The 25,029-nt window shown below is 41.2% G+C and overlaps 1 protein-coding gene across 1 annotated transcript in view; it reads left to right on the forward strand.

The window, feature by feature from the left end:
* Positions 1–4,626: 4,626 nt before the first annotated feature.
* SPOCK3 (SPARC (osteonectin), cwcv and kazal like domains proteoglycan 3) overlaps positions 4,627–25,029 on the forward strand; it is a 95,668-nt gene continuing 75,265 nt past the window's right edge. The window contains exons 1-2 of the mRNA XM_065736211.1: positions 4,627–4,688; positions 4,821–4,997. Coding sequence (XP_065592283.1) covers positions 4,821–4,997 — 177 coding nt within the window. The 5' untranslated portion in view covers positions 4,627–4,688. The remainder of the gene's footprint in view (positions 4,689–4,820; positions 4,998–25,029) is intronic.

Genomic DNA, 25,029 nt, shown 5'->3' on the forward strand with positions numbered 1-25,029 from the left:
ACTTGACATCTAGGCTATTTGTACAGGAATTGCACATAATAGCCCTGTCCTGACTCTAAATGATTTAGTAACAAGCTAAGATGTACAGCATGTGCAGTAGTGCCTGCAGCACCAAAACATAATAATGCCATGGACTCCAATGTGTGCTGACAATGAAATGGACTTGGCTCCAACTGAAGATGTGGTTCTGAAGAAGAAAACTATGGCAGTAAACTAAAACCATGTAAATACCAAATATCTTATGAAAGTATAGAAACAAAACCAAAGAATAGATGTGGTTTGTGAACAGACTGTGAAAGTCAGATCCATCTTCCTCTGTTGCAGTACAAGCTCCTTTAATGCTTACACTTGCTCTTAAATAAAACATAATGATGAAAATCATCATTTTCTTTTAAAATGCGGTCGTAGTAATAAATCTTTCTAATAGCATTCTCTAAATCCCAGTAAATTTCAGAGCAAACCTCTCTTGAATGCATGCAGTCCCTAGCGCTGTTCAAGAAGCGTTTAGATGAGGTGCTAAGGGATTTGATTTAGTAGTTGGGTAGGGATAGTTATAGGAGGATGGTTGGACTAGATGATCTTGTAGGTCCTTTACAACCTTATGAACCTATGAACCAATCCTCTAGACTTACATCAAGGTAAAGATCTGTTTTTAGTGGATGATGCATAGTGGCTTCACCCAGACTGGGAACTGCATCACTGTTGCTAATTCCACAGTTTAATTAATCAGCCTACAGTCAGTCAAATAAAGCATTTCAGTCAACCCATCGTCTCTGCAAGATACAGGATGCTTGTTGGGGAAGGTCTTTGTTCTCTTGCTAGCACAAGGAAATGTGCTTACGTTTGATCAACTAAGGTTTTGCTTCTCTTTTAATTCCCTTAAGTCTGATGTTACTCAAATTTGGGAAGGATTTCCTTCTTTCACAGGCACCAAGCCATGCCAGATTAGTAACTATTTTTTGTAGCTGCTCATTTTTGTTCTCCAAAAAGATATTCCTCGTGCATCTTAACTTTTATTTCATGAATAGAATTGTGCAGAATGTTGAAAAAAAGCAAAACGTTGTGATGTTAGAACTTTATCTGGCGTTAAATCAAAGCGTTGTTTGCCATCTCGTGCATAGGCCCCGGGCCATTGTTAAGAGAGACATTTAAGAATTTTAAGAACCCGATCTCCTCAAAATAAGATGTAAAAGCAGACAATGGCTCGTGGTCAGGGAGAGTAAACATGAGAGAGGAGATTAATTAGCATGCCAAAAGATCTTTGCGAGAATGAGGAGGCTACAATGGGGCTGAATGTCTCCAGCTGCGAGGAGCTATCAGGAAGGAGGAAAAAGTAGTAAATGCAGAATCAAAAAGGTCCCCCACCTGTTTGATCAGCCGCAATGATTAGAGTAATTCATGGATTGGGCCACGAGCAGGCATTTCTTACCGGATGCTAGTGAGCTCCGTTGTAAGGAAGAACCGGGAAGGTTGTTGTGCAGTAGATCAGAGGAGAGAAAACGGGGGGGAAGTCTTCTCTGGGTATGTCACATGAATTTTTCCTTTCTGCTTTCACTGATATTCTAAATCAGGAAGACCTAGCTTGCGCAGTACCTCCCTGGCGTGGGATTTGTCAGGAAGTGTTTCATTATATACTTTATCCTCATGTTTCGCTTGGAATGGTAAGCAAGCGGATGTGCAGCAGCGTAGCTCAACTCCACACCCCTTTTTCTAGCAGTTTTATAATGTATTTCAGACCCACTGCATCACAATTGGACTTCTTTTTTTAAGGAATCTGTTAACAATTAATTCTTCATGTCGTAGTTTCACCTACAGTATCTCTTCCTGAATGTAATTCCAATTATTGTTTCCTACCTCTGTGTAGAAAAGGAATCTGTTTTTTATAGCGTTGCTGGAATGGACAGGTGAGAAGTCTTTTCAGTTTATAATTAACAAACATCACCAAAACAAATCTGGCATGCGGACATGCAGGATCATTCTTGCCAGCAGGCCACAATCTATTATCATGCTCTTAATTTTAAAACACTGTAAGTTGTTTGCTGGATATGAAGAGCATTTTACACTCCTGGATATCTGGAAATACAAAATTTTGTTAGACTTTTTCCTATTGGTTTAACCTTAGCATTCACTGACAGTAACTGAAAATACTCGGTAGTTAAAGTAGAAAATGAAGACCCAAAGAAGATATTATCTTGAATAGGCTGATGTTGATGTAGAAATTAATGGGTAAATGTATGCAGTTTGTATTATCTATAAAGTCAGATCCTTCTGTGTTTAAAAGCCATGGATGATGAATTCAAACGTGTAAAACTGTGTGTGTGGAAGCTCGAGTTCCAGCACGCAGCTGTGTGAGCCACTGGTTCTTCCACTGCTGGGGCTGTACAGAGTTGCAGAGTGATGACATGAGATGCCAGGCAGGGATGTCGCATCAGTGAGCAGCTCCTCCCTTCTCCAGTTCTAAACATGGGAGGAATTAACTCGGCCCTGTGTCATGATGGTCTTGTGCCCCTACCCTGGATAAGCCCATCCATCAGTGCCTCATTCTGATGGCTACATAAACTGCCAGTAATATTGTATGGATGTGTACTTTGTGCTCATCGCCTGAGTTCTTGTGGTCTGTGGCTCCTCGTTTGTGCTTTCTGGCTTTTTGACAGTAGTTGTGTCAGTAGGGATGCACAGATGGTTAGCAATCCAATTATATTCCTGAAGAATGGGATCTGCGAGCATCTCAGAGCATTTACTCAAAAAAGGTAAATATGAAGGATTAGTTTGCAATAAACAGAATAGGGGAAGTCATGGAAGACTAGATGTGTTAAATTCTCGAGGTCCGTATCAGTCTGAAACTGAAGATGTAAGTCAGAGGATATTATTACTAGAGATGAATATTTCAAAGCACAGTTCAAGACAAGGGTCAGAAGCCAAGGTGAAGCTGAGATGTAGCCTGTAAAAGGTATTAAGGTTGGTGAGAAATCCTTAGGAACATTGTGTTGGTGGAAAGAGGGCAAGAGAGTGGGAGGTGGCCTTAGTGCAGAAGGAATGTAGCGAGCAGAAAACTGAAGGAACAAGTACTTAAAACCTGCGCACCAAAGGTCGGTGCTGGTTAGCAGTGACAAGGAAGAAGGAGTTTAAATGAGGCTTTGTAACAGTTCCGGGTTACAATTTTTGATGAAATTTTGATGAATGATGAAAAGAGCTATAACTCAGGGTTATAACTCTGTGATCGTGGCTTAGAATTATGTCACTGTTACCATTAGCACGATTCTCTTATCGCTGCCGCGGTTCTGAGCTCCCTGTCATATCTTAAAGATACCATTGTTAGGCACATCAGTGTGTAACGACGCAGATAGCTTTTCTGTGAGGAATGTACTTACATTTGAAGTACAGGAAGGAATAACTCTCCAGATACAAAAATTAGATCTTTGAAGAGTGGTGAAATTATTGAGAAAGAAGCAAACTTTGTAGTTGTGCATCTTCAAAATGCCATTTCAATCAAGCATCATTTTTTGTGCGCTTGAAGAAATGGAATTACCAGCTCGTGTGAAGTCCTTGATTGGAATGAGGCTCTTAAACCAATTATGTGGAGATCAGAGTGCTTAAAATTATGAGGAATACGTTTAGAATTATTAAAGGCTTCAAGTAGCTTGGTTCAGGCAAAATGACATATAACTGATCATTCAGAATGTCGGCAGGAGAAACTGCAGGCATAGGTGTGGGGGATCTCCTAGACAAACCGCAGCCAAACTTTGGTAGAACCCAGACCGTGCCTGGGCTTCCTTTGCTAAGAGTTTGTACTGCAGATAAATCCCAGCCGCTTTTATTCCTGCTCTGTGACCGCGGAAAGATGCACCAGAAGCTGAGGGACTGAGTAGCATTACCTTATCTGATCCAGAGAATCGTTAGGATTAGAGAAACTTCTTCTTGGGCAAAAGGGACTTGGAGGAAATTAACATTAAGATTGACAAACGCAAACTTGCATTGTCAGAAAATGATTGTGTAAGGGCCTGACTCCGTAACCCCACTAAGAGGACTGTTTTATTGATTCTTACTTAGCCTCTGTCCAGTCCTTCCATCCCTTATGCTTTGAGTTTTATGATTCATTTATTAGAAAATAGAATATTATTCTGGGTGGGTTGCATTTTCAGGCCGGCTCATAAATCGTAATCTTGCGATCATCCTCTGCATCTCTCTGGTGATAAGATTCTCATTGATTTTAGCGACTCAGGTTTGGGAACAGAATGGTGTGCATTGTGTAGGGTAAGATGCAGTGTGGATCCAATTCATGCTTCAGTACTGGATGAGGAGCAAAGAAAAGCTTGCTAGGATCAATCCCAATCTCACAGTCGTCTCTCTTCAGGTGAAGCGGCGTTATTTGTGCTTATCACATCTAAGAACGTCTCGACGGGTCTGGGAAAGTAGCTGGTGTTACTGTGCACCGCAGAACCGCAGCGGTTGGAAGGGACTGCTGGAGGTCACCGAGCCCAACCCCTGCCAAAGGAGGTCACTCATGGCTTCTCCTCACGGAGACGAGAAAGCGGGGGCGGGGCCGGGGAGCGGGGGCGGGGCCTGGGGTGGAGCGCGCGGCGCGGCGCGGGGCTGCGGACGGCGGCGCGGGCACGGAGCGGAGCGGAGCGGAGCGGGGCCGCCTTTTCGGCCGCGGCGAGGAGCGCGGTTGCGGGGCTCGCAGCAAGGTGATGCCGGGCGGCCGCCGCCGCTTCTCCCTCCGGCTTTCTCCCCCCCCCCACCCCGTCCTTCCCGAGGCCCCCTTTCCCGCTCCCCCTCCCGCGGGTGGGTAACCGCTCCTCGTGTCTCCTCTCGCCCAGATGCTGAAGGCGGCGGCCCTGGTGTGCGTGTGCGTGTGCGCGGCAGCCCGCTGCGGCTCGGCGCTGGCGGCGGCCGCGGGCAGAGCGGCCAACGGCAATTTTCTGGACGATAAACAATGGCTCACCACCGTCTCGCAGTACGACAAGGAGGTCGGGCAGTGGAACAAATTCCGAGACGTAAGTTCGACCTTGGCTGGGGGCGAGCGCGGCTCCGGCCCCGCCGCGCTCTTTGAGCCTTGAGTGCCCGGCGATGCCGGCGGGAGGAGGCGGCTCCGGCCGCGCTGCCGCCGCCGGGCTGCACCGTGCGGGGCTCCCAACGCCGCCTGCCCCGCTCCGGCTCGCTGGAAACCCGCGTTCCGGGCAGGAGGGCCGATGCCGTCCTCGGCATCGCTGCGTTGCTGGCTGGGATCCTCGCGTTTGCTCGGCAACTTCGGTGTCAACAGGTTCCCCGCGCTGCGGGTGCCGGGTTGGCTGCGGGGAATGAAGGCTCCGTGCGGGTGCGAGGCGAGCGTGGCCGGTATCGCTGGGGATGCGGGCAAGGAGAGCTGCCCTCGGAGCTGCAGGAGACCTGTTGCCGCGATGCTTCCCCTTACACGCAGTAATTCCGCCGTTTGACAACGCTCGCGTTAGCGGTCTGGTGTTTCTGTTTGACGTAGGTCTAAAACGCACGTGGAAGGTGCTTAGCGCGGTCTATTTGGGAAGGGGAAAAAACACAGCACGCAGTGCTGCGTAAACGCTTCAGGACGAAACGCTGCTGCCGAAAAGCACCGAAATAAGTACCCGAGTTAGGCTTTATAATCGGCAGGAGGCATTTAAATGCAAGGGCTGCCCTGCAAAGCTGGAGAGGCTAAGTGCTGTCTAACGCCTGTCTCCTGGGAGCCCGCTGGCACACACCGTGGTGCTGGATATTAGCCAGATAATTTATTCCGTGACAGGTAGGTGTCCCCAAGGGCTTCAGGAGTGACTGCTCTGACAGAGCACCGCGTGCTGGTCCTCCTGGAGCCACTTGCAGACGGGCTGCCTCGTTTCTTTCGGCGCTGGGCAACTTTAGTGAGGCCGGTACTTGTACTGCTTAAGCAGAATGCTTGCATCCCATTGATCGCTACTTGGGATGCAGCGATCCTCGCACTCCGCAAGGTTATCCCTTTTTGCAGCGTGGATGATTTGCAACAGCTCATGGCTGGAAAAAAATAAATAAGGGAATGAAAGCTATGAGCTAATCTGCATGCATAAGCGTTTGCTCTGGAAAAATGAATTTAAAGATGTGCCGGTCACGTTATCATCCCTAGATATGACGTGGTGGAGACGGTTTATTAACGTTCTGCAGTTTCAGATAGTTAGTAAATCTACACGTATGAGTGTGATCTGCTGGTTTTGAACTTGCTGGGAAGTAGCTGCCTTGCAGAGTTAAAATAGCTGCGTTAGTAATTTTATTCTCTGTTCCCTGAACGCTGTGACGTTTTGTGGGCTTTAAGGACCTACAGATGCCGGGGTGAGATGGAATTCTGGTGTGAAAAGAAGTGTTTAACGGCTTAACTTCAGACTTAACTGACAAGACTGATTAATGCGGGAGATAATGACCCTGACTTCTGGCTCATTGGCTCAGTTTCTTAAGAGTTTTAGGTCACGGTGAGAAAGAATATAGTTGTTGAGAAGGGGAACCCCTACGAAGCCTGAGCCAAAGTATAATACTTATTATTTTAAATTTAGAGCAAAACTAAAACCCGACAACCTTAACGTTCAATACTGTATGCCAGGGAACTTCGGCGTTAACAGGATGCTAATATTAGCAGACATCTTTTCAGTACTTTGTTCAGGCAAAACTGTGATGACTCTTTAGCTCTCTTGAAAGCTCCTGATCGTTCCTGCAAGTCTTTTGAAAATAATGAAGCCAATCTAGGCAAGGATTGGCTTGGCTTTGCTGGATGTGGATCAGTGGGAAGCTGGGTGCTCCGGGTTCTGAGTTTTGTTTCTTTTTTGCCCATAGATGCTGGGAAGGAAGGTATTTTAACCCTGTCTGCTTGGTCCTGCAGTGCAGTTGTTGAGTACCAGCAGCTCTGTGGTCTGTCACTAAATGAAGTCTCAGAGTTGATGGATTTTCTGTATGGCTTTTCAGACTGCCTGGTTAGGCTGCTTCCCCCACCAGTAGGATGTCCTAGCTCCTGTCTTTACGTTCCTTGTTGGGATTTGAAGTTCTTGGATAAATGCTGTGTTGAGAGGGTCTTATTTCACATTTTATTATATTGATAATGCTGCGTGCTAGTGGTCTCATCTATGAAGGCTGGACTAAATATATTTAATATTGAAAAACTGCCATTTTTCTAAAGTGGAGATTGTTCCTTCTCAAAATAGAATCGGTTCATGGTGTTGCACGTCCCTGTTCATGTTCTCTTTAGGAAGGCTGTGTCATAAGTGCCTCAGCTGCTAAGTTTCACTTGCTGCTGAAGGGGATTGTTCTTTTTTACTTGTCTGGTTTATTGGTGATTTTTAGTTGTTCATTTCAGCGAGGTAATAATTTAAACTTGTGAATCAAGGATGTGTTAGGTATTACGAAGGAAGACCTGCTTGTCATGTATAAACACACTCCAGATAACTCCACCATGGCACGGTTGCACAGGGTGACTGGTAGGTGCAGTGTTCTTTATTTGACCAGTGAAAACTGAAAGCTAACTTACATTGACCGCTTAAAGAAGCTGCTTTTCTTATAGTAGTAATGAATGAGGAAAAACTTCTTAAGGAATTTCTATTGGGTTCTTGTGGCTGTAGTGAAATATTTTTCTCCTGTGTAGTCCAGAAGGCTTCAGTCTGCCTGAATGCTGGCCCTCGCTTTTCTTTTACTGTGGGCAGTATTTACTGTTACTTACATATTACTTAGTGATTATGTAATATATTACTTGTGAGTGTAGGCTTCATTTGCATTGTGTCCTTTGGTCCAGGTCTGCTTTTTGTCTGTGACTTATTTTTTTTTCTTATTGCTTCTGTTGATGTTCTCCAGTCTGTCTGAGAAGATAATGGTCTTTTGATGCCAGTATGCAATTAATGCAGAAGGTGGTTATGTCATCAGATAAAAATGTTAGTTTCTTTAAAGGTACGTAGTGCTGAGCTTAGTTGTGAAACTAGCTGGTGCACAGTGTGCTCAGTGATAGACTAGGGTGAGAAGCTTTCTTCTTTTTCCATTTAAAGTAGATCTCAGAAAGTAGTTCTGCTGCTCCTGTCATCCAGGACGAAAATATAGCCAGCAGCCAGTTGTGATCTTAAAGCGAGCTTTTGCTTGAGAATAAAAGGATTGCATCTAGTTATGTAGGTCGCTAACATGCACATGATAGGAGGGAAAGGAGTGAACAAAGGATCATGAAAGTATTTCAGAGAAAGTCAGTCTTCAGGATTGGGTAGTACAGCACTCTCCAGTCTTTCGCTGCTAATGTTAACTCATTCATTAGCTGATGAAATTCGTTCACGAGGCTTATTTGTCCTGTCTTGTGGTTCGGGGTAAATGGAACATATCTCCTTCCCTGTTAGTGGGAGGTTGGCTCTTATACTACATCTTATTATGTATGTTTATAGAAGCACGGAACAGAAATGAGTTGCAGAGCAGGTATGATGAACTTTTCCATTAAGCTGCCATAGACACAAATTAGAGCAAGAGTAAAAGGATGAGCAGCAAAGCATTTCACGTTCCTTTTTTGTGTGAGGACACTGAGTCTCAATACCTAATTTTTCCACAAGTCAGTTGGTGATTTGACTACTGGTCGTCAGCTGTTCCGAAACGGTATCGGTCTTTGTGGGGTTTCCTGTATTTGCTTGTTTGCTTTCTCCTTGATTTTACTTTGCATAATCTTTTGTTTCTAATAACGTGGTAAAGGAGGAAAAACTTTTATCAACCTTGGAGATCTGAAAGGAAGAATGAGTGTTTCATACCTTCAGAAGTAATAACTACTTTTGAATGAGGCTCGTGGAGTAAGACTTGTCCATGGTTCTCTAATCTGTAAAATACAGGAACGTATTAGAAACTTGCACTAAAATTGAGGACATTTTAAGAAGCTTTTTAATTGTTTGGCACTTGTTAACTGAACTTGAGAAGCTGTTTTGGAAATCTTAACTTTTCATTCCTTCTGCACTTTAGAGAAAGGCTTCTGATTATTATACGTGTAGCTTTTGCTTGTTCTCAAATACGGATTTGATTTTTCCTGTTACCTTTTCTCTTTTTTGCTGCTTATTATTTGTCCGTAGAGTTTGCTAACCTCAAACTGTTATTCCTACTGAACTCGGTCTCTTGGAAGGCATTAGCTTGGAAGCTCTTTATATAGCTAACATTGAGGAGTTAAGTAAACTGTAATGTGCTTTTCCTTAGAGTGGCCTCATAATCTAAGGCAAAGCTGATAACATCGTTTCATCTTATCTTATCTCCTTTCTGTGAAGAATAATCTTTCTTTTATTTGCGGTAGGTTGTTTAGTGGCTATGGATACCCACTGTTCTCTTGTCTTAAATCTTATTGGCATTGACTGTATCCATCTGCGCTTATTATAGCGTAGTATAAATAGATTTGTAATGCACTAATAGGTTGTAACAGTAATAGCAACTGCATGCACTGCCTTTGCTTTATAATCAGAATGGAAGGACGGCTGGAGCAAGGGGTGTTCTGTTAGGGGAAGATGAATGTAGGGAACCACAGAATCAAAGTGCAATTGGAGCATCTTTGCTTTTAGAAACCACCTATTTTTTTTTTATTTCCCTATCCTCTGTTACTTCATGGTCTATGAAGCATTGGATACAACTAGCTATGGAAGGGAAAAGTCATTGTTCGGTTCGGTTTCTTTGCGGCTCCTGGCCAATTTTCTTGTTTAACTCTTTCCTTTACATAGGTAATTAAATTGAAGCTTACACCCACCAAGAGCAGCTGAGTGCCTACAGTGCCCATTCATTAAATAAGGAAAGCAATCTTCCTCCTGTTAGTGGCTGGCTATTTTTTTTCATGAGTACTTTTAGTGCAACTCCTGAATTTTCAAGCATAAGGAGACTTTTATTCTAACCAATGTGCTTGTTTCCTTTTCCTATCAGTACGTGAAGGGCACTTTCTTGTTAAATAGCTTCAATTATGCTTTATGGATGTCTTTCTAATGTAGGTATTCTTTAAAAATATTGAGTTTACAGTCAGGTTTGTACTGTTATTTAGTCATATATTTGAATCTGATATAACCGTCCTCCTCAGAGATATTCAGGAGCTGCCTGGATGTGGGCCTGCTTGAGCAGGGTTTGGCTCCAGTGACTTCCAGAGGGCCCTGCCAACCTCAGCTGCTGTGTGATTCAGTGATACCTGAGTGCATTAGTAGCCACAGATGAGCAGCTTGCATTTTTCTACATTATGGAAACACTTCTCTTAATATGTTGTGTACTAAAGGCTATCCAGGCCTTGTTTGTTTTTCTGCAGAAACTTCTCCCTAGTTAGCTGTTTCTTTTCTCAAGTAATCACTGACTCCCAGTAGACCGTCCACTCTCAGTCTGTTCAGCGCCTGCCCAAAAAGGTCTGCAAGTCATCAAATAATTCTGTATCTTGCACTTATTCCTCAAGCCTGCCCACAGCTGAAAATAAACTCCTTTGACATTTGCTAAGTTTGCACTGATGACAAAATCCATTCTGTTGTTAGACCTGCGTAGCTGTGATAAGGGCAGAACTTATTCCTCTGTAGATGCTTTTGCGGGTGTAAAATACCTCGTGTTTTGACAGCTATTTATTGAAACTGGAGAATCTGATTAATATGCAAAGTGTAGGAGGTGTATTTATTGATGCTTGTCTCTTTGAGGATTGGGTGGCAGTGAGTTCACTGTTGCAGAAAACCCAAACAATGGTTCTTGTAAACAGAATTAGCCCATTGGTATGCAAAGCAGGAATCCCTTGTGTAGTGTGCCCTTCCAGCCTCAGGCAGAAGGATACCTTAGGCAGTTGGGTCACATTTAGGAAGCCAGTGTGAAACGCCGAGAACTCTTTTCATTGATAACATTTAGGGCCAAAAGTTGGGAGTGGGAAGTTAGGGCCTTGGGAGTGATTATATACTTATGCCTGAATACAGCATCTCCATTAACTTACATCCAGACGTTGTATTAAACCTGGAAATTCTAGTTGGGCAAAAGTATTCCAGGCTTTGGGAGGCTGTGCGTTGCTGGCGTAGATGAAGAAAGCCTTGACTTGGAAGGCCTGCAGTGTCAGGGCAGTAGTGATCTAAGCAGCATGCCTATGACCTTTTGCAGCAGGATGAGGGAGAGTGCCATTTAAACTCATGCCAGCCTGATCTGACCTTGTGTGTGTGCGTGTGCCCTCACAGGAGCTCCTAGGCTGGGTTGGTGACCGGGGATAGGAATTTTACTCTGTCTCTCATGTTGCTGAGCACAGTACTCAATATTAGAAGTGTTTCCTGCATCCAACCTCATTGTGACTGCTAATCTTACTTTACTCTCAAGCATTTGTCTGCTGTATACTGAGAACGATGTTTATTTATGTTTGTGAAGTGCAGAATAAAATGGTAATTATCAGTTAATAATTCTGTGAGGCAGTTGTCTGAAGTAGCTTAGTAGTTGGCCAGAAGAAGTACCTTATTTCTGTACGTGTCGGTATGTATCGCATAAGAACATGACAAGTATGGCTATAAATATCTATAAAAGGTAGTAGGAGGTACCAAGTAGGCTTTGGTGAAATTCATTCAATTATTCTGTGATGCAAAACTGCACTTGGACACCAGCAGTGCTTGTCTGTTGTGAAGCGTGGTACTGTCCTACGTAGTTCGTGTCCTGAAATAATGTGGCTTGCTGTGGAGGCTGGCTTTTAACTTGAATGTGAAAGAACCTAGAAGTTTTAGGAAGAGTCAGACTGGCTTCCCATCCGTGTTTGACTGTAGCTGGACAATTCAACAGCATGAGTGTTAGGAGGCATTTCCTTACAACATGGCAAGCTACTGTCAAACATTAATAGTAAAAAAGCTCAGCGTGTGAATAACACCTTTATAGGATTTATTTGCTTGACTATTTCCACTTTAAAACCTTTATTTTAGTGCAGGCAAAGGATAGTAATTTGCACTCATTTAAAGGTCTGAAATGTTCTAGTGCCAGTAGCTCCAAGTCCCATGGATGTAAAAATTACGTACATGATTTATACAACTGACTTTGAAATATATCAGTGTTCAGCTTACGCTGGCATAAAGCATAACTAAGCTTGAAAATCACATAGATGTGTTTTCAGTTTTGACAGCTGAATTTTTCCAGTTGCTTTAGTTAGGTAGCTCTAGCCAAACAGCTTGCTCATTAGACCAAAAAACCTGCCAAGAGTAATCAAGCATGGGGATGAAACAAAAGACATTGTGATTTACTGTTTTGTGCTTGGCGTTTATAAGGACAAGTGCTTGAATGAAGGGAAGAAAAAAAGTGGAAAGAAAAAGATCTTCATAATGCGGAATTAATGACTGTGATAAAGTCTGAGTGCCTCAGTGATGTGCAGTCAGCTAACCCTGTAGTGCCTGAAGTGTTGTTGGAAGTCTTTCCAGCAGCGTCTTTTCAAGGAATTTGGCAGCGTGAGTCACGGTGAAGTTATTTTTCCTGCTTCTCTCAAGCCTTCATCGTGTATTTCACTGGGATAACGTCCCATTAAGTTGGACTACAAACCAGTTTTGGACATTGTACAGTGTGCTCTGCTTTACCCCTCTGGCTGAATCACACGTTGTGGTGTGCGACACACTGCTGAGGTTCAGTTCAGTGACAGGATGGCAATTTCTAAGGAAAAGGAAAATCAGACACTCTTAAACAAACAAAAACTCTGCTATGCATCACAAGATAATATTACTGAGACTAGATTTTCAGGCTGGGTTAGGAAGGCCATTTATATAGATAATATTAATAAAACTGAAGCTGAAGAACCTATTTTGTGAGAGGTATTATTTGCTGCATGGCTTAATCTGTGGCAAATTAGGAGAGTTCGTGGTGAAGCTCAGCAGTGGGAAGGATTTACCTACTTCTTTCTTAATCTGAAACGGATTTGAATTTTCCGGACTGGGTTAATCACTTGATAAAGTAATTCTGAGACGTCTGAAGTAAGGCACAAAGCTGTCGGCAGTGCTTTATTGACAAGTGTAGTACTTTCTGTGTCAAAAGTCTCACATTGACAAACAGCAGTGTACCACGAAATCAGAGGTCAAGATTCAAGGTAAGAAACACCGTGCTGTAATTCCAAGGGTTAGCATCCCAGAAACATGAAGCCTACTTCCTGTTCTTACGATGATGCACACTACATACTTCACTTAATTTCTGTTACACTTGTCCCCAGTTTATGTTCTTGCAAAGTAATTGGGTCTCTTGATGTCGTGTGGTTTAAACTTCAAGGAGGAATTCAGTTCTGGAGTATTCTTCTCTGCTGTAGCAGTAGCAAGCATGATGTTGAGGTCTTGTTTCTTCCCTTCTGCGAATTTAAGTTCCTTAAAGCAGGATTTGAATGAACGCTGTGCTTGTTTAAGTTAAGGTAACAAAAAGGTGGTGTTTTCCTTTGCCTGTGTGTGTGTGTAGGACTTTGTGGAAGGATTAGCACTTCCTGCTTTTCAGAACACTGTTGCTGTTCTGTGTTTGTGTTGTTTTCTTTTTAGGATTTACAATGTTATGAATTTCTGTTACAATCTATTACAGTACGGGGAAAACATCCTAAGGACAGCACAGGTTGTTCAGTGGGAAAAGAGTTTGAGCTGATCCTGTTATATGAGATTAAGAAAAGGTTAAGGGCTCTGCTCCAGCGGTGTGAAATTAGCTAAGGACATAATAGTATGATTTAGCTGTGTGATGTTTAAGTGATTTTGGCTTGAACAGTGGAAATGACTGGCATTACTGCTGCCACTAGATGTATGTGGCCAGGGAGAGTCCTGAGATGGTCTGCCAACACCGTGTTTTATTGTATGTATTATATGCACAGCTACGTTGCATCCTTAACTACAAAGGAGGAAGAGATCTAGCTGATGGTTAATATAGTATTTATACATTAAGATCCATCTGTAGTCCAATCTCACTGATCGATAGAATTGGCATCAATAGTAGAGGGCTTCTGCCACTTGGTTTCTGAGATGAGCCAGTCCATCAGTGTAATTGTGCCCAGTTACTTGCTAGGTGCAATTTGAGTGTGTAGGTATTTCTACACTATGAATGTGAATTTCTCATGTGCTGAGTACTCTGTTCTCTAGTCAGCAAAAGGATGAGGCTTATGGTTACCGTGAGGTGTAGAGTTTGAAGTCAAATGCTCTGATTCCTTTTCACTGAGATGTGTTGTCTGACCGGTGTGTGTGGGGGTTGTTGGTTTTCTTTCCTGTTCATTCAAATGATTATTTTTAGAGATAATTGTTGACTTCATTTGCTTTTGGTATAGATAAAGCTGCTGTTGGTGATCTTCAAATTTATATCTAATTTCCCTCTGTAAAAGCTTTAATAGAATCAATTCATTTCAAGATAAATGACACTCTAAATTATACTTTTTTTTTAAGTGCCAACATATTATGAGAATTCACGTGAGTTTTTGCACGTGCTGTTGCAGAAAGATGTACTGCAGTGTTATTTGGGTCTTTGTTCAGTCACTAACCACCTTTCTTAAGACTTCGTTGTGAATCCTGTGTTTGGAAGCTGGAAAGAAGATAGCATTGCATAGTCAACAGAGGATTAAACTTACAGTTCTCCCGTTGGCATTCTTAAGGTTTTGCTGGTTTTGGCAGTGTTTAAATGGTATTCTCCTCTTCTAGCCAAGGATTCATCTGTTAGGTGTTCTGGTGATGCTACCACACAGAGTAAGGTATCTGAAGTCTTGAAACTTCATGTGTTCAGTGAAATCCAACCTTCTTATTTTTTTGTTTGGGTTAAAATACATCCTTTATTTTGGTCAGTGGTTAGCAGAGCTCTGTTATAAATGCCATATAACTGTCCCAAACACAGAATTTGTGGAGGAATTTGCTGTATAGCTTTTTTGCCCTAGTGCTTGGTAATATGAGATCAGCTGTTTATAAAGTAGCAGATTAATTTATAGGTAACTGTGGATATACTCATCCTGGACAAATGGTGAATATTCAATACTTCTAGCTTTATTCAAGAGGATTATACAAAACCCAACTGAAAACACATGCCTTTCCACTAGTTGACACGGGTCATCTTATTAGGAACCAGCATAAGCAGTTATTTCTTTAGCTAGAGGTTCTTTGGATAGCATTAGCTGTCCATTACCATGTATGTAGAGGGCAGACATTCCTTGGCTGGAAGAGCTCACTACTGATACAACAAAAGTGCACAAAACCAACCATTTGGGAGAAGTGTTAAAGTGGTGTTAAAAATGTGGGCCTCCTTTGAAAGAAAATTCTTTGTTTAGGGAAACTGCTTTGAAAGGACAGAATTAGAGACACGCAGAAATATTTGAATTAATAGATCATTTTCATATGGCAGTATTTTTCTGCTTAGCTTGCAGCATTTTAAGAGAAGATAATCAAACAAAGTGACGTCAGGGAACCGTTCTTGGTGACATGGTTGCTGACTTGTATTTGCAAGGTGTGAAAGGAGGGCTGAGCTAGTTGTAGCATTGTACTTTCTAAAATGAATCCGTCCAGAAATGAAACAGCAAGAACGAGGTGCATAAGAGGGAAGTATTCAAATGAAAATTAGTTGGAAGAGACGGCTTCACAGTAATAATGCTCACCCAGAGAGATCACAGACTGCACCTGGGCCCATCCAGAAACTGCACTTTCACTGAAGGTGAGATGTTGTGGAACATGGATAATTGAGTGACATTAGGGAGTTGTGCTCTGAATGCAGTCCTGCAAGCTGCTGCCATCTGGAAGAAGAAATGGCCGTGGTTACATAAACCCTTTCAGTTTCTCTCTTTGTTTTCCTGCAAAAGATGTTAAGGATACAGAAGTGGTACAAATACAATGCAAAGACAAATTTGACACCTCTACAAAACCTTTTTTTCCAAAGCAGTCAAAGCAGAAACAGTGCAAACAACGCTTGCTAAAGGTAGTCATTAATCTAATAAGAGCCAGTCAGTCTTTTTATTTATGTATTTATCAATCTACTTATTTATTTTAGCATGGGTATGTCTATCTCAACATGAATGCTGTATTTTGAAGACCAGTAAAATGCTGTGTGAGTTTTTGAACTCATATATTCACCATGTGTTAAACTCAGTTTTGCTTTTCTAAAGGTAGATTGTTCCCATTTCGATGAAAAAAACATCGGTTATGAATGAAGAGGTGGTGAACACTTCAGAGCTGTCTGAATGCTTATGAATACCAGAGAAAGCCCATGGAGGTCACTGGCTCTGTTCTCAAACACTGTTGATAAATCAGCTGTGCTGCTGTCACATTTCTGTTGTTTCAGCTGAGACTCAATTCAGGACTCCCAAGGTTTGGGAGTGATTTTTATTCTTGTTTCTCTTTGAATTAGTTTGAGGTGGAGAAATAAAAGAATATGTAGATTGAGACATGAGAGTGATTCAAACAAACCAAGGAGAAGCATTGTGTTGAGATGCTAGTTACACATGCAGTGTATAAGTAATTTATCTGTTCAACAGCAAAGAGAGTGAGAGAAGCCTCTTCCCATCAGTATGCTGCTTCAAGGTTTTCAAATAAAAAAGGCAATCTCTAGGAAATAAAGACATCATGCTGATGTGGAAAAGCACGTCACTGGACATTGCTATCGCTGTTGTGTGACAGCTGTATGTAAATATTTAAGGCAAATGACAGGTTCCTTAGGTATGTTCATAATACTTCAATGGAATTGGTATTATAATAGGAATTACTCATCAATGTTGGAGTGACCTTTCTATTTTGTTAAAAATGCTCCTGGATGTTACTCTTTTCTGTTTTGTTTTTTTTTTTCCCCACTGTGAAACTAGCTGGAAACAGAGAAATTAAGACAGACATTTATCTTCTAAGCCTTTCAGCTTTGAATAATGTGATAGTTGAAAAGGGAGATAATTTTGCAAACGTTTCTATCTCCTGAAAGGTCGTCCCTTTTCTATGTGATTTGAGTTGTAATTAGAAGCAAGAATTATTTAAAAGGAGAATGAGCTTCTTGATTAAAAGGGCAAATCTGCTATCAGTACAAATTCTGCTCCCCAAGTGTCTCAGCTTCCTTTTCAAGAGACCTTTTCTCTCCCCTCCCCCCATTTGAGCCTGTTAGAAACCTGTGTAAGTTGCTTTTCACTCCAAATGAGAATACAGTCCAGGCAGGGGTAAATTGATAACACGGTCGTCCGAGGAATGAGAAGCCTTCAAGCTGTGTAGACTGTGTTGGTTTTGCTGACTGGCTGTTTCTGTGTCTGTCCTAGCTCAGAAGCTGTGGTTTTTGCAAGGTCTGTAGTAACAGAATTGTGTGAAGAATATCCAGCCTGAATAATTGCAGGCAATGTTTCCTGCAGTTCCACTGTAGATTGTTATTATAGTGCCAGTGTTGCCTTTCTTCATCCTAGTTGTTTTCTGTGGCTAGATTTTTCTTGGATCTAAACCTCAAGTGCTTGAGAACTTCGTTACGTGCCTCTGTGTTAGGAAGAAAGTGCCCAGTGGTAGGGCAACAGATTTCCTTTGTGGACATCAGGAAAGATACCTTGTTATGGCTCATGGCACTGTAGATCTGTCACCCTAAAAATCGGACAGTAGTGGAAAATCTTAGAGAGAGTCTTGTACATGCCGTGTATCTTTATGTGCTCGTTTTTATTCCTTTACTGAGCGAGAGACAAAGCTAGAGCATGATTTCCATGGCTTTGACTAGATTGGGAAGACCTTGTAATGCCAGAGCATTTATTGTGATTCTTTTAACTATCAGAAATTTCTTTCCCATTATTTCCCTTACCTAATTCCTTGCATTACATTTCTGATGTTTCTCTTCTCTAAGGCTTCTAAAAGGAGTGATATTTACACCAGACGATTGAAAAATAAATCTCTAATGTAAGATTTGAGACTAGACATGTAAACTGCCTTTCCTTAGGAATCGACAGGGAATTTAAATCAGGTATTGCCATATTGTAAGTGGAAATATTGATGCCTTTTGCCTCGATCACTCTTGTTTAAAACAACCTGTGACCAACACAGAGGTTACAGAAGTTTTGCACAAGCAGAGGTAGAAGCAGCTTTTATTTTTAGTGAATTGAGGCTGTAATCACCTGTAGAGCCTGCATGCCTATAGACTACTTTATATATTTCAACGATGCTTGGTGTTTTAGGGGAAAATATAAAAGCCTGGTATGTCACGTTACTGTGCAGTTAGCTGACCTTTCTGTAAAAGCTGGTATTCCTACAATCTGCTGAGGCACGACCTTTGTATGTCTGTACTTTTATGCTGTTCCACTTCAGTGTAAGGTTATTCCCTATGAATAAGAGAAAGTTTAAAAGTTGTGCCCTGCAGGGATGTTTCCAGAATGGCATTTCTTTTCTATCCTTTAACCGTGGCAAGATTATTGGTTAATTGGTACTCTTTTGTGACAACACTTGCGTTGGAGAACACGCATTGTATGCTTCCGACTTTCTAATTTTTTCTAATGATTTACTAATTTGCATATTCAAATGTGGAATGTTGCACGCTATTTTCTGTTTGGTGTAGAATTGATAGGACAGCATTGCTTGAAATTCTTGGAAGTCTGTGGAGTGCTTCAGTGAGCTTTAGCCTGGACCTCGCGAATGAAGTTCTGCTCAGTGCTTGCAGTTGGTCAGATGTTGATCGGAGTAACAAACTGCAAGATCAGTAGTAAATTCTATAGCAGATGAGGAAATGGAAGCAGATCATGAAGGAAAACGTCCTGGCTGTAGGATCCTACCTAAAATACTTGGTCGTGGTTTCAGGCATTGGTGACACAACGCCTGAAACTTCCGGACGTTCTTTATCCATCATCCAAAGAGAAGAGGCAGCTCTCTCTCTCTGAGTGTAACTGAGCTCTCATGCCGACACACATTGATGGAATTTGTTTCTTCTAGCAAGTCAGAAAGTGTTTTGTTATGCACGATGGGAACCTGCCTTCACTGTAGGCCACAGGGTAGGTTCGGGAAAGTGCTCTAGAAATAAGGAGTCAACACTAGATGGGTTTATATGAATGGTCTGTGTGAAATACCTTTTAAAAATCGTTTAAATGCATTCAACAGGAGCTCTAATTTAATATTTAATGAAATATTTAACACAAGGGAAGAAATGTTGAGCAGCTGAGTGCTGGTGAGAACTGACAGCGTCGCTCTGCTCTGTGCAGTTCTGTTCTGAAGACTTATGGAAGTAACGTTCTTCTATCTAGAGTGCTCATATCCTCTTATCAGCAACCTGGAAATTGAACTCTACTTCGTTAACGTGGGAAGTTTTCCTTTCTTTCTGTATACTGAATAGAAACTGCCTTTGTGCCTTTGTGTGTTTCTGTTTGGTCTCCTCCTGTTTGATGAAAAACATATCCTGTATCCTCATTACAGCCAGAAGTCTGGTATGGTTGTATGGTTACTTTGCTGCTCATGAAGGCTTTGTTCAAATTAAGCCACTTAGTGCCAGTCTTTTCTTTGCTTTTCTAGGGAGCCTCTTGTTGAGGCAATATAATTATGCAGAAAGGACGCTAATGACTGGGCTGCTATAAAACTATTAAAGGACAGCCTCAACTTTCTAAACGATCATAAACAGGACTAATTCCCTAATTATTCTAGGCATAATTACTCCTCTGTACTACAGACCTAAATTATTTCTCTTGTTTGTAAATATTTCAACTGTTGCTCCTTATAAAGAACAAAAGAGTTCTGAAATATTCCCAGTTTTACTGACACAGATGAGAAGTTTAACGGTTAAAGACATGCAGCGTGCCTGTTTTGTTTACAACTGTTTCATTACATTGAGGGCTTTTTTTTTGGCAAACAATCCTTGTGCCCATGCAGTAGTTCATCAAAGTAAGATCTTGCTGGCATTAGTGGCTGTGTTTGTTGTTAAATAGGACTATTTACTTCTACGTACCAGAATTGAGAGTGCTCCAACCAAGTCAGTATAATTTGTTCATGTTGCCTTAAAGTACTGCACAGGAGTTTTCTATAGGGGGAAAAAAGCCTCTGAAATAAATACCTGGAAAAAGTGCCTCTTCAGGGAAAATTGACAGTAACTGGGGACTTGTTACTTGGCACTCTTCTCTAAAATATATGCAGATAATCAGTAATGCCAGCGTGAACTCAGGGCCACTTTTGTATCTCACGTCACTGGCCCATTTATTATTCCGTAGCGTTGTAGATGAAGATGAATGCTGAAGGAGAGAACAGATGACTTTTGGCTCTGTGTGGAGGTTTCCTTTTCTTCAGAAGTTTGCTTCTATTCTGAAAGAGAACTTTATTTTATTTGAAGAACATCACAAACTCCTCCACAGAGGAACTGCTGGATTTCTCTTGAAGCCAGAGCAGTGTTTTGATCATTTTAACAAGCAGTTTAAAGAATAATATTATTTTGATGCCAGAATTCATGGCACGTTCAAAGAAACTTTCAGGATTAATAGAACAGCTTGTCCACTGATCATCAGTTTACAGTATGGACCTCTCTGAAGAGGGAGTTGGTAGTGTTTTGTTTATTTATTTTGGTTGTTGGCTGTCTGTTTGTCAGTTTTTCTTTCCAGTAGCTCTTATATATTTATTTTTACTACATGCAAACAAGATGTGTTTTATATATAAAAAATATTATGTGGAAAAAGAAGGCTCTGTCAAACTTTGATATCAGAAATCTGTTTTTCTTATGACGAAGGTTTGTTCATTCACTCCAGCGTATGCTAGAGTACCAAAGCTTCTCAAGATAGAAATGCAAATGCCACAAGGGCAATTATGCTGTCATTTCAAAAGAAGAAAACGTCATTTAAGCACAGCAGCTTATGTTACACCTTCATAAACATTTTACTATACAAATTAAAATGTTTGGCTACTGACAAAAGTGATACAGGTCCAAAGATGCCATTCATCTCTGATACAGTTGAAATGCCTGCAGCTAAAGGTAATTAGTCCATTGCTGTACTGACAGTTCCCCAATTCATCTATGAGGCACGTTGGGGAGGACCTTGTAGTTTTGGCAGCGTGCTCATTGCAGGCTGTGCTAACTAAGTAATTGGCTCAGTGCAGTACTAGTCCTGTTGTACTTAAGTCACTGCATGTACTTAAGTTCACTTAGTTGCATGTAAAGTCCCTTTCCTTGGCTATATTATAATGAATATGACTGGCAAATCTTGAGAATTATTACTTCAGTTGGTAAGTGAGGATTAGAGGGAAACAGACATCCTCATATTGCTTTTAGTCTTTTTCAAAAGCTCAGGCAGCTACCTCTGTGTGTTTGCTTTGTGTGCCAGGAAGAATTGGCAGCTCGAGTGTTTGCAGACAGAATACTTTTGTCAGACATGGAAATAATAGGGCTGTGGGATTGCTAGAGCATTCGCTGGATAAACTGCTAGGGTTAATGCCATTTACTAAAAAGGCAAGCTTTATTTGCTGACTCTTGAGTCCTCTGTTGTGAGTCCTTTCCAGTACTGCGATACTTGGAACTCTGTGCTGAAGAAAGCTCCTTTGAGACTTTGTCCGTGTAATTGGCCTCAAAAAGCAGTGGCATGCTCGTGGGTTTGATGATTAGTTACCTTGGTTCATCACGTGGCCACAGTAATCTGAAAGAACCACTCTGAAACAGCAAATAATTGTTTGTTCCCATTTTATATTCTTCCTTGGAAACTAGGTGCTCATCTTACTGCTGGCGTATGCAATCAAACCCATAATGTTTTACTTACCTTTTAAGGAGACAATTGATTAGTGTAGACACTGTTTAGTAGCTTAAATTGCTTTCTGTCATACTGTATTAGCACGTGTTTTAATTTTTCAGTTAAAGAGGTTTTCCTTTAAAGACTTCCCTTCCTATTTAACATAATTTTCTGGCTGATAGATCAAATATATATGTAATTAAGTGCATTTAACGTTGGAATGGAAATTTACAGTGACATATGGTTTTCTGTGTACCTGTTATTTGAAGTAGGAATTTGTCATCAGGTTACGTCCCTGTTTTAGGATAGGTGAGTGTATATCCTTTCTGCGATTGCTCTGGTTTATAACAAATCAAAACTGCCTTGAACATAACGTTGACAACTTGACCCTCAGTGACTTGGGATGTCTATTTTTTTCTCTGTGGGAAAAATAATCTTTTAAAAACATGATATTTTCAGATGATTCTGAACTATTTATTCTTCTGTCATTGTGAACATATGTTCGTGTGACACGGCATTTCTTCTGAAGGCAATTCTGTTTGTTTAACAAGCTGTCTTTGTTCAGTGTTTTCATTTTGGAAACACGCAGTCAGTGAGTTGCGGGCTGCACTTTGATGAATAGTTCTCTCGGGGAAAAGTGTCTTCATCCGCTCTGTAACTGCCTTTTGCTTCTGAATGGAATCAAATCTGCACTTGCACCTGTTCAGCTGTTGTCTCTCTCCAGTCTTCAAAGTGGGTCATTTTATATAAAACCCAGTTGGCCTATTTGATCTTTTAGAGCCCGCGGGGATTTAAAGTGTCAGGTGTTACAGAAGGAAAGAAATCTCCTCGCCGGAGGACGAATGCACGCGCAGGGCTGCCTGTTACTGTCACAGTGCTGGCTGTTGGCACACTGCTCTGGAGTCTTTCAGGAGTCACTTGCATCCATCTGACCTCCCAATAAAATGCAATTGCGCCTGATACCTCTGCAGAATGGTAGCTACAGTATCTGTCGTCTTTGGAAAACTTTCTCTCGAAGCAGCAGAGTTGAGTGAGGATGAGAGATTAATTTTGTGTCCAACCTTATTTTTGCCTGTCAAAGAAAGATATTCAGTCCTTGTACCAAACATTCTGTCTATACGTAATGTTGAGATTCTCATCAGATTGCTTGCAAGCTTTTTTGTATTTTGGTTTCTTTCAGTATATTCTTTGTCTTATAACCAAACTGTTAACAGTCACAAGAGGAATCAGATAAGAGACACGAAGGTAAAGTATATGACTTAACGTATGTCGTATTGAAGGGCTCGGGAAGCACAGCAGTACAAGACATCAGTGTTGGAAAACGGCTTTAATGTTCTTGACATTCATGATGTTCACATGACATTTTTAATAAGGGAAGCAGCAGGTGAGAAGTTGTAAGAGCAAATTAAATTGCAGTGGGAAATCTGAATATCATCTGTGCTTCTGTATCTAATGCCAAGCGTACAGACTGTATTAAAAAACTAATATTTCTTCATTAGGATGTTCTGAGTTGAAGTTTCTTGTGTTTTAGGATGCTGTCAACTTGTAGTCTGTGGCTCAACTTATAACCTTCACTGGTCTGTTAGAGAGTTTGCATGAGCATTTAATAGCCATCAAAGGTCTTTCTCCTTCCACAGTCCTCAAAGTAAACTCCTGGTATCAATGGTATGAAACAAATAATGGATCTTGTGTTACTGCTTTGCTGTGCTTGTGGAATTTTGCCTTTTTTATCAATGGACTCCTGCGTGTCAAGACTGCTAGTTCTGCTGTTCTAATTACAAATGAACAAGTTATGGGAAGACCTCTGTCCTACAGTGTAGTCTCCTTCTGATATATTCACTGATAACTATCCTGTTTGAATAGAGCAGCACTTCTTGTTGTAGGCTCATGGCTTTGCTTGTGACTTGATTGAACTAGACCCTGTCTGTTTGCACTCTGTGTACACAACTTCCATCTCTGTGGGTGTGCATCACTGACTTGTATTCTGCATTACTTCTTTCTTAATCTTGCTTCAGCTTTTTGCTTTGTTTGTTTATAGATATTGAAAAGACAGTAACTGTTTATGGGAACGTAATATCCGTAATATCTTACAAAGAAATAAATTGGATGACTTCCTGAATATAATTCTGTTTCTATATCAGGACTTTATTTTCAGACTAATACTGTCTGCTCTGCCACTTTCGTTCTACTGCAGTACCTCAATTAAAAGTCTGTTTCTTGTATCCTGTACATTGTAATAATTCAGATGTATGAAAAATGTAGAAATGATACACAAGCCAAGCTAAATGTTTGACTATCTCAGCACCTTATGACAGAAGGTGTGTGGAACAGCAGTTAAGTGCACAGAAGTAGTTGAAGATCCCTGAAATATCTTTTCCATTCTCCGATTCATAAATTCTTTAAAAAATATTAATTTTTAAAAATCTATATTGTTGTGGTATCTTTTCTATATTTGTGTATCATAATACAGCTGCTTTTATGAATGCTTAAAGAAAGCCACGTGGATTGCAGTAGACTGGATGTGGTGTTTATTAAATGTCTCTTTTGTACTTTCTCTTGGTATCAAGCTTTTTTGAATTGCTGTATTAGTGCTGCATTGATCAGGCTAAAGACAGTTTTTGAAACGTTGAGTCATTTCTTGTCTTGTTTCTTCCATGTGTGCTTCCACAACAAACTGCTAGGAAACCTGCTGCGAGAGGCAAGACCTTCATTCTGTCTGCAAGAGCACTTTTCAAACTTGGATTTGCTGCTGCAACCATACGTTGTTCCTGAGTGACTGAAGTCAAAGATCGTTCTTTTCAGGCTCCAGTTTAGCTTCTGATCTATAAGAATTAGATGATGAATTAGTGCTGAGTTGTTCCCCTGCGTGTGTATTCCTTTCTTAAAATGAAAACGTCTGAGTCATGTTTTGAATCCTGATGTGTCAAGATATGTAGGAAACACTGTGAAATAGTTATTTCTATACAGACACGTGCTGAATACTTGGAAGATGTCGAATTGAGAATGGTTGACTAAACTCTTCAAGAGGTTTGGAAATTATGCTGTTGGATAAGACATGAAGGTTTTTTCTTTTTTTTTAATTAAGATATCATCATAGCACATGTCCAGTCAGATTTTAACACTCTTTACAGCACAGCAAGGAAACGTCAGGGTACGTGCAGTACTCGGTGGATTCTTGCTTTACACCAACTTTGCCATTACAGAACAGACACTGGGAAACTTTCCCCATGAGGAATGGCATGTTGCAGTCATGTGTCTGACCAGCTTCAAGAACTTGTCCTTGCCATGTTCTTGTCTGTTAAGGTTGCTGTGTACCCTGATTCTTTTACCAGGAGTGCAATCCTACTAAAGTTGCAGTATTGGAGACTTGATTCTTTTCATTGTTAGCTGTGAGTTTTATTTATTTACTTATTTGGTTGGTTTTGCTGCTATGTATTCATAGTTCTAGTTTCAGCCGCTGCCTGTCAATGAACTGAAAG

This window comes from Cyrtonyx montezumae, unplaced genomic scaffold (assembly GCF_038088225.1).
Source record: "Cyrtonyx montezumae isolate F1298 unplaced genomic scaffold, pur_monq_1.0 scaffold_2, whole genome shotgun sequence".
In the NCBI taxonomy this organism is placed as follows: Eukaryota; Metazoa; Chordata; class Aves; order Galliformes; family Odontophoridae; genus Cyrtonyx; species Cyrtonyx montezumae.